Source organism: Pipra filicauda, unplaced genomic scaffold (genome assembly GCF_003945595.2).
Source record: "Pipra filicauda isolate LSUMZ 115617 unplaced genomic scaffold, ASM394559v2 scaffold57_size4234018_pilon, whole genome shotgun sequence".
Taxonomy (NCBI): domain Eukaryota; kingdom Metazoa; phylum Chordata; class Aves; order Passeriformes; family Pipridae; genus Pipra; species Pipra filicauda.
Window position 1 is genome coordinate 3838974 of NW_024104731.1, and position 13396 is coordinate 3852369.

The 13396-nt window shown below is 38.8% G+C and overlaps 1 protein-coding gene across 1 annotated transcript in view; it reads right to left on the reverse strand.

Moving 5' to 3' along the window:
* The window catches only part of ANGPT1 (angiopoietin 1), a 160445-nt gene extending 159138 nt beyond the window's left edge, over positions 1 to 1307 (reverse strand). Inside the window, exon 1 of the mRNA XM_027717682.2 lies at positions 719 to 1307. Within this exon, the coding sequence (XP_027573483.1) occupies positions 719 to 1015 (297 nt within the window). The 5' untranslated portion in view covers positions 1016 to 1307. The remainder of the gene's footprint in view (positions 1 to 718) is intronic.
* Between the last annotated feature and the right edge of the window lie 12089 nt (positions 1308 to 13396).

Below are 13396 nucleotides of genomic sequence, written 5' to 3' on the forward strand. Positions count from 1 at the left end.
AAAACACTGAAAAGTTCATTAGAGGTTTAGAGCTATTGCACAAGTTCTTAAAAATAATTACTTCTACTAAGGTACTGCAACACCTTGTAACCCATTTTCCCCTTTTTGGAAATAATGCACATATACACACACAAATTGAAACAGGCTGTTTCAAGACCACTGTAATCTACACAGTTAAAAAGGTTTACTGTGATGTTTTGAAGTGAGAATGCCTATATACATTCTTCTTTCTTTTTAGCAATTAGCTGGGTAGAATGGTATTACAGGAGTTATTTATGAAGGAGCAATTATATTCTTAATCCAGTGCCCTTAAATGCTGATTTTTTAAAAATGCTCCCTTTTGCTGTCAGAGTAGCAGGTATCCTGCATGACATCTGATCTGAATCTGTGAACTATAAGTAGAGCTTATAAGAATACTTAGTAAATTCTGTCAGTAGAGTCTCTGGAGGATTTTTGTGTTCTTTGGCTCACATGCATAACCTCTTGAGAAAAAGTTTTTTTAAAGTTGCATCTTTCAGTAAAGTGAAGAAAATTCTGCTCCCAAGAGCAATGTCACTAAGAGGGGTGCACTCTGGCTGGAACATTTCTCTCCTACACAGCCATGAACTAGGTCAGTCCTTATTACCTCTGTTTTCATAGAAACTAATGAAAACTTTTAGCAGCATAAACATGCCCCCAAAAAATCATTTAGTGAGAAATGAAAAAAAGAAACACTTACTTTTTGCAGCCACTGAGTGTAATTTTCCATCACATGTTCCAGATGTTGCAGTTTCTGGGAAGAGAAATCCTGTTCCACGTGAGGAGCATCTCTCTGAAGAGCATTTGTGTTGTACTGGTCTGTCGTGCTTTCACGACAGTTCCCGTCCTGTTCTGGCAGGATGAAAGTATAGGTGCACTGCCCATGCTGAATCCGGTTAAATCTTCTCCCACTGGCTTCTGGACCCCGACGCTGGTTATTACAGCCTATATGAGCAAGAATCGCTGCCAGGAAAGCAAAGGAAAGGAAAACTGACATGTTATTATTACTTTCTTTTCCCGCTTTAAGAAAAACTTTTTCTTCCTCTTTGTTTAAAATTGTTCTTAATTTCCCTTAAAGTCTTTGGAAAAAGGACTGGAGCAGTGCACTTTAAAAATCAGGCTTGGATAAACTGTTAGTTTTTTTTAATTTCACTGTGAGGATAGCTTCCTTAGTTAAAATTGGGAATATTTATTGCATAGTAGTTAAGATTTATTGTTTCCTCTCTGTTACAGTCCAGCATGTAGCCTGCTTTAGGCAGCTGCATATGCATATCCCAGTCTCTTTCCCCTACACTATCTGCTGCAGAACTGCTATTTTCTCTCAGGCTTCAGTGAGTTTTATTAAGGTTGCACTTTCAAGCCAAGCTGGAAGCAAGCAGCCTTTCACAAGATGACTTGACAGGAATGCGTGTATGAGTGCGCCCCTATGCTAAGGATGGCTGATGGCTCAGTACAGAGGGATCATCTTACAAACCGGCTGGATGCATGACCTCAATCATGCATGTCTTTCCAGCCCCTACTGCATACAACTGCTGAGGGCTTTTGACGAATTCACGTAAGTTTAATAAGTAAGGCAGTCCACCTTAATACTCTTCATATGTTCACACTGACCTATTAAAATGTAGATAAAGTGTAGAAGTTTGTTGTAATCCCTCTGTAAATATACAAAGCACTGAAATTAAAAATACTTTCAGTTCTGCACTGCTCTGTATCTATTAAAGAATTCTAAATCAGGCAAATGACACTTAAGGGAAAAAAAGTTACATTTAACCCTCACATGCTTTAGCTACTTTTCTAAGATAAATGTGTTTCTTTAAAAGAGTTTCCAGAGAATTTTTTTACAGCATAAATTGAATTTAGGGCTGCCAAATAGTAATGGGAAAAGGCAGTTAGAAAGATAATAATTTTCTGATTATGGTGTCTAAACTAAGGTAACTAATTAAAAAACAGTGAGGGATGGCAGCTGAACTAGTCTAGATTGTCTTCTGTACTCCTGCGTAGTTATCACATGCATAACACTTCTTCCAATTTGCAAGTCTGTATGGGCTAAAAGGCACCCCTCATTATATGTGGTAACTTTCTCTGGGGCAACTTCCTCAGAAAAAGATTGTCCTAACTGCTTAAGAAGCTATCTTATACTTAAATAATGCCTTTGGTATTTGTTAGAGACAAATAAAAAATGCAGAGATTATAAACAGGATTAGAATATTCATGAAATTTAGAGGAATTTGGATCTGAGTTCCTGTACTAGTATTTGTTGTTGTTCCATAAATATCAGCCAACACTAATGCAGAGAACTTTGCACATCTTTTTCCCATGGAAGTAAGTAGTCTTCTAAATAGCAATAGTGCATCACTAAAAAAACAATCTGCAAGGTTTTTACCCTCAAAGAAACCTACCTGCAAAATTTCTGAGTGCAAGCACTCTCAGTACTAATACAATTGCCACCTGTATCACAACTACAATGTCATTGTAAAAGAACTGCCTGGAATATTTCACCCAGGCATCCGACCTGCTCCAAGGGAACCTATTCCGGCTCATAACTGGGAGTAGAGGTTTTTCATCTTGCATCTGGAAAGAAACTACTGCATTTGAACCAATAAGTAATATGCCCTACAATAAAATAGAGAAATGAGAGATTCTTATCTTGCTCTAAAATGTTTATATATTCTAGAGAGAGAGAGAAAAAAGGAAAGAATACAAAGCAAAAAGCAAAACATCAATGCTAGTGTTGCTTTGACCAAAATAAGAATATCCTTCCACCTCTGAACTGTTCAGTCCACCTTAGTACTCTGTTTTTACTTTTTCTGCTTCTGAAAACCAACTTCTTGCAGTTTGCTTTCTTGCTTGCATACAACACTTCCCATAACTCACCACCATCACCAGAACTAGTTCTGTGGTTTATTACACTGTCTTTGCAATTATTGTGAAAGTATTTGCAAGATATTTGCTCATCTAAGATCAGAGATGAAAAGAGAAGAAAATTGTAGGATCAGACACTGAGCTGAAGGGTTAGCACAAAAACAGCTATTCCCTCTGAGGCAAAGCACAAATACCAGAGCACAAACATGGCAAGAATACATGCTTTTCTTATAAGTAAAAAGAGTACTTTATGAAAGGGCCTCAGAGAAACTTAAATGGGGGATAGCAAAGGTTGGTGTACAAAGGCTTCCTAGATTTTTAGTTCATATTTTCAAATATGAGTACACACACAAATGCCTCATTCATTTTCTGCAGAGTATTTAAGCAACAGATTTATTCACATGCAAATAAGGAAAAGTGAGATTGCAAACTTACAATTGATGTTTTTCAGATGAGAAAAAACTTCACAGAAGAGCTGGCTCACTTTGTTGCTATTACATGGTCCCTTTCCCCAGTTTGAGGTGACTTATCCCATCCCTTCCGTCCCCTTCTTCCTGAAGGGTATCAGCCCTTAAGACCTTCAAGAAGCATCGAGTTGTCAGGCATCTTTGGCATTTGCTCATTTGTCTCCAGCTTAGTTCCCTACCACAGCACCTGCCTCTCAAAGCCAGCCCCCCAACCCCAGGCCCCAAACTAATGGATCACAGGCAAAACATAATGGTCAGGTGGCACAGCAGGGAGGGAGATGTGGTACAGCCATGCAGCAGTCAGAGCATCTCCCACCAACACACTGCACTAAACTCTTCCTTACTAAAAAGAACCAAGTCCCCTCACCCCTGTAATGTTCATATCTGTGTTGTAGGAGTAGCACATCTGAGACATCTTGTGTTCCCAAACTCATAGAGTCTCACGCAGAGGCAAGAAACGGATGACAGAAGCCTGGTAGAAGCCCAAGAGCCAGTCTGTTATTCTGAATTTGCAGCCTTTCAAGCCCACAGGGAGGCACAGAAATGCCATCATGAATTGTGATGGAATGCATTTTCCAATATTTTCAAGGCTTTGAGTGACTGCTGAAATGGCACCAGCTCTGTTGGCTACCTAAAAACTCAGCAAGCTCTGGGGTTGTTCTTGACAACTCAAGAGTCAGAGCTAGTCACCAGGGTCCCTAACTAGAATCACAGACATTCCCAAACCTAACACAGGGACCAACAAGGTCAGCTTGCTGTTTCCCCAAATGCACAGCAAAGTCATTTTGATAAGCACACTGAACCAACCGGGCTAGGTTCAGTTTACACTCCTCCCTGAGACCCTTATGGTACCCTTGCATACACAGGCAGAAGTGCAACAACCAATACAGAAAAAATCTTATTTCCAGATCTAAGGATTATTCCACTTAATTCCACAGTGCAATTTTATAAGAAATTCCATTTTACCTAAGGAAAACGGGTTCAGAAATAATAAGAGTTTTTATTTACTAAAATTCCCTAATCCTATTAAGGTATTTGGCTTTCTTCTTTTTCAAAAACAAACCAATCAAACAAACAAACAAACTTACCCAAGAGTTTCAATGGCTTGACATCTTTTACCCAATTTGACAAATGTACAGTTTATTATCCAAGTACCACATGATCTATGCGACATGTTCCAGCTTTTCACAACCTTAAAATTTCAGTGAGGTGAGGAAAAAAAAGTAGTTCTCACAGTTCAGTCAAAGTCACTTTTGGTATTTCTGCAGCATCTTACTTTATATACTACAGATAAAATCTAAGTGATTTGCCCAGGATTGCACAGTGGCTCAACCGCAAATCGGGGCATAGATGTGTTTAAAAGGTTCTTTATTTTCCTAAGACCACTTCCTCCATCACAGTGACTAGTTTTGTATTCCCTGAACTTTTTCTTCTGTGTAACAGTGTAGGGATGGATCTAGAGGTTTCCTTCCCAGACCATGAAAAGTCTCGTACTCATTCTTTATTTAGTAGCTATACAAAATACTGTAGCTCACTATGTAATCAATCCTACAAGGTAAAATAAGTGGAAATTCAACATCCAGATAAAGGTTACATTCACATGATATTGGTTCCTACATATCTCACATTAATGTATTTTAGTGGCTTTTGTTACAGAATCATATGCGTGCTTAGAGTTCAAATATAAATTCTAGGAAACCAAAATCTCTTTCTGCTTCTTTACGTTTCTGCTGCAATGTGTGTTATTGTTGCAGATGAGTTGCAACAATGTTGCATCATGTCACACACTGTACCTGGAGTTATTCCAACTCAGTTTCCTCCGTTTATAAGGGAAGTCACTGAAGAATGGCTCCTGACCATAGGTAGAAGAAACAAGCTTTCCTCTATAGGTAAACCAATGCTATATTAGAATACAAAATAATCTTAATCAGGCATATTCCAAAGAACTTCATTCTATATATATAAATTCTAGAGAATAAAATGGATCTTAAGTCCTGACTTAAGATCACTTAACCTCTGACTGGTTATGTGCTAAGGCTTCTAAGTTATTTTAGTGGAAATGGTCCCATTTAATCATGCTGCTCAGACCAGAGCAGGATGAAAGATATTGACTGACCCTACAGAATCCAGATGGTATTGAGAGCAGATGAAGGGGAAGACTTACTTACCATGCAATAACACTTTCTCCTACTACCTGTATGCTTTCTTTTCTTACTCTCCTGGGAATAAGCAAATAGTCATTTCATATAAATTACTCCTCAGGACTGAAGTTTTTATATTCACATGCGCATATTTAAGGTATGACCTACATGGTGTCGCTTGCCAGATCCTTCCTTGAAAAGAACACAGTGATGAATACTCAGTCACGCCACAGCCCAGCCCAACCCTCTCAGCATTTGATTTCACACCTGAGAACAAGTAAACAGCTGGGAGCATTAACAGAGCTTGTAGAAGCTGCTAAAGCAGCAGCTCTTAGAAGAACATGGTGGTTTATCACAGAAACATCTGAGCTCCTTGTTGTGCTGTATGTGTCTAAATTTTGTCTCACACAGAGGCTTTATCGTATTTTTTCCAAATATGTTGGCAGCTGAGAGAGTGAGGTGTTTTTTGAAAACTTTTTTTTGTGCTGTGGGAAAATCAAGGTTTTTCTTATATTCATAACAAATCTTTGAGCTTACACATGTAGAGACAAAGCATGTAGATTAATTCCATTAAATTTGCTCCCATTCCCTAGGGAAGGAGGGGATACCCCCAGCATCTTCTTGTTATCTGTCTAGAGTAATTTTTGTCCTTAACTTGATTTATTTTCAAAAACCAATCTCCAACCCTATCAAACAGGAGAGATACACAGTAATGGAACACAGTGGGCATGATGATAAAAAACAGATGTCCTAATCTAAAATACCTGATGAGAAGACCAACAGTGATCTTGTGCTGTAAATCCTAGACGAAACCAGACAACTGCCTGATTTTAAAAGAAAGATCATACAGCTACAAGCATTTCAGCCCTATCATGTGAATGTGCCTTCTTTTCCAAATTACATTGAAAGTGAAATTTTGTGGAAATTATTTATAGCAGCGATTTTTGTTTGAATGGTTTAATCATTCTACGGATTATCTCTGGGTCTTAATGTTCACCGGGGAAAAATGCAGGAGAGAAACAACAACCTATTGGCACGTTACCTTCAGTTTCCGACTTAATTTAACATATATCTCCAAATACAATGCTATGTGTACATCTGTTCCTGAGGTCACAAAGGCAGGAACCACAACAGTGTGATTTACCTATGAAAGGAATATTTGCAGTCCCCTAGTCAAGTGTGAATAAAAAAGATTATTCCAAATACTGGTAAAAGTTGAATACTTAGCAATAAAAAAAAGACCTTTCTTCAGACTCTATGGAGTGGCAAGTTAACATCTTTCCTTTGGAGTCTTAACCCATAAGTCATGCAAGATTACAGCCTTCTTCCCTAAAGGAAACAAATATCTTGAATCAGGTGCTTAAAAAGCCTTGTTCATAGGAGCACTAGATACATAATTGTTAGAGACACAGAGGACAAAATATCAGTGACAAAATCCCTTACAATATCCATAGAAGAAATATAAGACCTATCCATCCTTCCGAGGCGCGATGCTCCAGCGAGCTCAGTCTTTCTGTCCTATCAGAAAGTCTTTTCCTCATAGACCTCTCTGTAGTTCAGACAATCAATTCAGGAGCAGCAAAGAGGGAAGTGATGCCCCTGCCAAGGATGGTCAGAGCATTTGTAGGTGAGCCCCAGATATAAATCCTTCTACTGCCTAATATGAAAAGAGGCAAGAATCAGACTTTTGTCTTTTTGAGCATATATATTCATAGCAAGGCAAGAATTGCAAGACATGTTTCTTCTCCTGGTTGAGTCACGTCAGGCAGACTCCCCATCAACCTGAATGACACTCTAAACCAATGACTGCGAAAGACAGTCTTTGCTGATCTATGATATAATTGAAAATTAAAATATAAAACATTCTCCTTCATTTTCTCCACATAGAAAAGGATGTAAATCCAGGTCAGTTCTCAGTATTTATGTTTTACAAGAACTCAAGTATATGGCTAAAATATACATAGAAAGAATATAGCTTTGCTTCTTGAAAAGTAGATACTTTTTCTAAATAAGACTTATTTGCCTAGCAAAATTTTTCCCTAGAATAGGCTTAGATAAAATAATACATGGGAAATAAACTTTATTAGACATAATACTGTGATAGAAGTTATGAACATCAAATTTTTCCCTTGAGTGTCTGTGGATCTCTGATCAATGTCTTTTGAAAAATAAAACTGCAAATTAAAGGGACTAGAAAAAACAGTCTCGAAGAGGTATAACCTATACACCAAGAGGCAAAGGAGAAAAAGGAGAGAATGTATACCAAATCTTCATTTTACAAGTTTCTGTGAAAAATCTTGTATTATCACTTTTCTAGACCAATCATAACATACCTTCTGCTTTCAGTCAAAAGAGGGATGAAACCCATCCTTCAATAAGCTAATACTTAATTATGTGGGTGAAATACCTATTTTTGATGTAGCTGTAAACTGGGAAAACATGGGATTAATAGTTTGGATTGCTATTCATGTTTGAGTTCTATTTCAAAACCACAGTTTAATCATTTTAGATGTCTGGCTAAAAGGAGTATGTGACAAATGCAATGATATTACCGAAATGTGTTTCATTCCAAATGAGAAACTGAGTCCTAAGAGTGAGTAACATCAATATTTCAGCTTTCTGTATTCACACTCTTGTTGTGTTTTCATGAATGGGAACACTCAATTCCATGTGTTCTCTCACTGTTCATCCAACTTAGTTTAAGTTTTTGGCTAGAGTTCAACTCTAGCAGGAGCAGGAGAAGCCAACAGTAATGATATTACACAACACAAGCAGCCCAGTCTTCCAGCATTCGGATCACCTTGCCGGTGCTTGTTCTGGAAAGGATAAATAGTAAGAAAGGAAGCAGAGAGCAGAACGTGAAGCATATAGATATTTTTGACATTGACAATACCAAGATTAATAGCATAGGCAACCTGTCTTGGAAGGTACAGAATTCCAGCTGAATGGAAACACTTAAACAAAATGCAGTAAATGGGGAAACAAGCAAAAACATTGGCAATGTTCTTCTAGAACCTCGTGAAAAACAACATAAATTTGCATTTAAATTCAAACTACAGGAAATACAAGCTCGCCATTACTATGTGAACGTATCATAGGTCTAACAAGCTCAATTTTTGCCGAAAAGTCCTTAAAATCTTACTTGTTTTCTCTTAAAGAGTCAGAATTTCAAGTTCTTTCTCCAACATTATTAATAGATTATATATCCATATTACAACATGCATTTTAAGGAATCAAGTCAAATACGAATTGATACTTTGATAGCAAGACTGGTATATTGGTCTATCTGAAACTTTGCAGTCCCTACGGCCATGGCAGCTTCCTTACTCTCAGTCTGTTAATTAAATCATTCCCAGCAGCTAAGAGTTAGGTTCCAGGTGACAGATATAGCAGAGAAAAAGGCAGGAATAAGCCGGCAGGAATAAGCTACAGGGAACCTGAGGTATCAGAGGTAAGTAAACAGCAGTGTAGTCATTGAAAGGGAGAAGCACAGAGAGACAGTCTGGAATTAAGAATTGCAAGTATTTCTTATTTAAGAAGGTGGTTTATAAATAAAATATCTCTTATATTTTATAGTGTACTTTTCTCCCCACTCCTATTATTTATTTTTGCAAACAGCTTCTGGTTTCACATTCCTTATGTGTATATGAGGCAGAGACTTGGCTTTCTGTGCACCATTCTGGCAGCATCCCCATAATACCAAAATTCATCATTAACTAATTAGAAACCTCAGTCAACTGCTCAAAATTATTTTAAGAGACCAATCAGCTTCTTCCCAACTGTACATATAATTTTTAATTGGGAAACCAGAAGCCAGACAACACAAATAAATAGCAGTGATGCAAGAGGCTAGCTATGGTTTGGGAGCAGCTTCCTGCAGAATCACACCAGCAAGGCATGCCAGCTGCACTGTGATAAATAGCCTCACTATATTGACACGTCCACTTCTTGGATGAAATATAGAAGGCACTCATCCTATAATTAGACATGAAGCTGTCATAATTTTATGTGGGAGAAAACATTTATCACAAGTTGGCTCTGATTAATTGGCCTGCCTTTTCCAACAGAGTTGGAAAATAGAGATATGAATCCATGTCCTGGGGACTAGGGTATGCCTAGTATTGAGGCTCAGGCATTGTACCACATAGCTCTAACTAGCCCCATAACTCAGTCGTCTCCATGTCACGCTGCAGTCACAGAAAAGGCATATTACCTTCCCCTCAAAGATTCCCTCCAGCACTTTTGTACCACCTGCTCTGGCATAGATGCCCAAAGTTGTGTGCAAAACCCATTTCAGAGGATGCTGCCAGGTTGTGGTTCCTTACAGAGAGCAGGGATAGCCACACTGTTTGAGATTTGCATCTATAGCAAGCAGCCAAATGTAGGTCTCAGGCTTCTAATCACACTATACATTTCAAAATGCCTAATCAATAATCCATAAAAATGGAGATAATAAATGGAATTACAAATATGTTTGGTTTCCCCTAATGCCAGTGGTCATATAAATGCTGTAGCAACTGTATTGAATCCAAACAATATGTTTATAGGTGTAATGATATTTGCAGCCAATTCAATAAACACAGTGCAATGTAGGACCTGTGACAGCCTGGTAGTACTTCTGCTGCTGTATCCCTTGGAAAACCAGCACTGAAAAATTAGTACCGGAGGCTGGACTGTGTCCTCAGGAGCACGTGTGCTCAGGCACCAGGTCACTGGAGAACCAGTAGCCTGAGAGCTTTATTTCTGAATATAAATATGACAGAAAATGGTCTGAAGTACAATATTTAAAAAAAAAAGAACATTTTCTTCTCTGTGTACAGCAGCTACTGTACATATCACATACATTAATCCAGGGTATTCAAATAACCCAGTGCCTCTAATTGCATGTAACTCAAAGACAGACTCTAAATTCACTTTGATCATCATAAACCCATCAGCACACTTACTAGACATTTAACTTCTGTATGCCAATAAAAAATGTTGTTTAAACTGTTAACTGCCTGTTTAAAGCAGTAATTAATCCCCAAGATCAACACCTTTGAAATTATTGCCACAGGGCATAGATAAATATTAACCTTGGCTCTTGGGAAGTGTTGGGCTTATGACCTGGGAAGGGATTACTCTTGGTAGTTTAGGGCTTTATCCCCTGATCTGCCACTGAGATGTTGTACAGTTCATAGGGGAAAAAAAGTGTAAAAACCACTATTTTGTTTTTAGCATCTTTGATGTAACCATCTAAATCAGAATGTGGAGATAAAGTATTTTCTAACTGCAACTTTCTCTGCATGTATCCTATGAAACAACCAAACCCCATCCTTTGGATCAGGTGAGGATAATCTTGGTGTAATGTTGAAGATTGGGTGGGACAAGGCTTGTGAAAATTTACATTCTTCCTTCTAAAAGGACCAGTGTCCCTGTCCTGTTTGGAGACTGTGCTCAGCGGATGCCCCCTGAACAGTTATCAGCCAGACATGCCCAGGTAGGTCACAGAGCAAGAGCCAGGTTTGTGGCACTGAGTAAATTTGAGCTGTAACTGCTGGAACAGGAGAGCAGGAGATAGAGAAGAAATATAGAAAGTAGAAGAGTAGGTAGGCCTGTATACAAGTATTACTGTTAGTAAAGTACTTTACATCTCTTGTATAAACAGTAAAAAAAACCTAGGTGTTTATTTAATGTCATTTATTCAGCCAGTGATTTGTAGTAGTTTTTAAAACACTGTTATTTTACTTTATAAAAAGTACCATCTGGACAATAATATGTTTTATATAGAAAAGCATTATTTTAAAACAAGTGGCAAAACAATCACAAGTTTAACTATCAAAATTCTAAGTACAGCTTTCAAGAATGTAAAACACATCCAAGCAAGCCAAGCTCTGCGGAATTTTGTTGCACAATATAATATTGCTCCTTAGATTCTGAAGTGTATAAAAGAAATGTCCTGTACACAGCTTTTTCGAGACCCCTTGCTTCATGCACATCCAAGTCTGAAGTGCTGTGAACTCCAGTTGCCTTCATTCCCTACCCCACATGACACTTTATAAGTGACTGGGACCACCCCACTTGGCTGGAAATGCTGGGGGCTTGTGCAGTGACACAAGTCCTCTCAACCATATGTGCATGTTAGAATTGGGGACCGAAAAAACCATCAGTAACATAACAAGACCAAACACAGTCGGGACTCTTTGATAGATGACCCTTAAGGGATGAAGTGCAACACGCAGTGACATCTGATGTGGCTCTGCTTTCTCCACCCTTAGTTAATCTGCTTCTGCAAGTTCTCGATTGCTCATCCGGTATTTTTAAATAAATGCTTTGATAAATATGGAACTATCACTCTATTGCCATAGGCAATAAGGAAGTATAAACTCACCCTTCCTAAAATACACGTTAAGGTAGTTGGACATGCAAAGCAAGGCTGTACATCTTAAGACACTCACTGTTGTAGAAAACAGGAAGGGTGTCAGGCTTTGTCTAGTACAGTAGAAACAGGCAGAGAGGTCTACAGGGACTGAGCAATGCTGGGGAACTTGTAATGTCATTAGTATGTTGCCAACAAACTGTTTTTCATGCTTTTTGAAATAAATTATATATACTATTTATTGTTTTGTTGGGGCTTGTCAATGTGCCAGGTATAAGCATGAGGACATAACAGGTGCCACTTGTTTCACCTTGTGCTGTTCATGAGAGGAAAAAAATCATATCATAGTTCCATGATTTCACTAGGACTAGGTCAAAACAAGAAGACGAACCAAAATTTCTGCAGCAGGCACTATCAAAAATATATGTTTTTAAAGCTGCTTTGTGCCATGCTGTTTACATACTATCCATGAAAAGTGAGAATTTTTTCTTTTGCAAAAGCATAGGAAAACTCCTGAACACTTATGGGACCATAACCAAATGTAACACAGAGCAGAAGTGATACTAAGTGCTCTAAAGCAAGGCAATCACTGTATTAATAAAATATGAAGGAAGCAGAACATCAGCATAGTTATTATTTTCCATTAAAATGTTTAGATTACCCCATTCTCTCTGTTTCTGCAGCACCCTGAGTGTTTAAACTTCTTCTCATCAGCCTTTCACAATCTTTTTGCCTTATCATTCACCCTTCACTCCACCAGAATGAGGTCCTATGAAGTATATGACTGCTAAAGTGCAGGACCTAAGAAGACAGGTGGAACCTAAAACATGAAGAAGCACAAAAACATTATCTTAAAAAACAAACAAACAAACAAAAAAACTCCCCCCCCCTCCCCAAAAAAAAAAAAAACCCAAACCAACCAACCAAAAAAAAAAAACCCCAATCAATTCCTCCCCCCATCCCTTCCCGCCGGGCGAGTCGTTCCCAGCCCGGCTCGGGGCAGATCCGCTCCCGAACGGCCCCGCCCGGGCAGCGCGCGGGGCGCGAGCGCCCCCTGCCGGACAGCGCCCGCCGCTCCCAAGGGCGGAAAGGAAAAGGAAAAAGGGATCTGTTCCCGTCCGTGCGAGCGGTGAACGAGGACCCGGGCAAGTTAGAGGCCAGCGAGCGGGAAATTTACATCACTGGTGTGGCAAAACCCCGAAGTTTTAAACCAATTTTTTTTTAGTTGACGGTGTTTTGAGATGCTTCCACAGAATCCACAGTTTTTGTAGTCCGGCTAACCGCGACCGCCGGCTGTAAATGCAGCTGCAATAGCAAAAGAGTAGAACGCGGGGCGCAGGGCAGCTTGGGCACGGGGCGAGAAGGCAGAGGTCCTGTCCTGTGCTTACCCCTCCCTTAAGTAAATGCACTGAATGTATTCCTAGGGTTCATGAGGCCAATTCCTGAATAGCTACTACTAGTAGATCACTAGTAAAAATATATCCTTATATTGACCCACAGACTACATAAGAAATTGATCCTTTTTTTTTTTTTCTAGATATTTTTCCAAA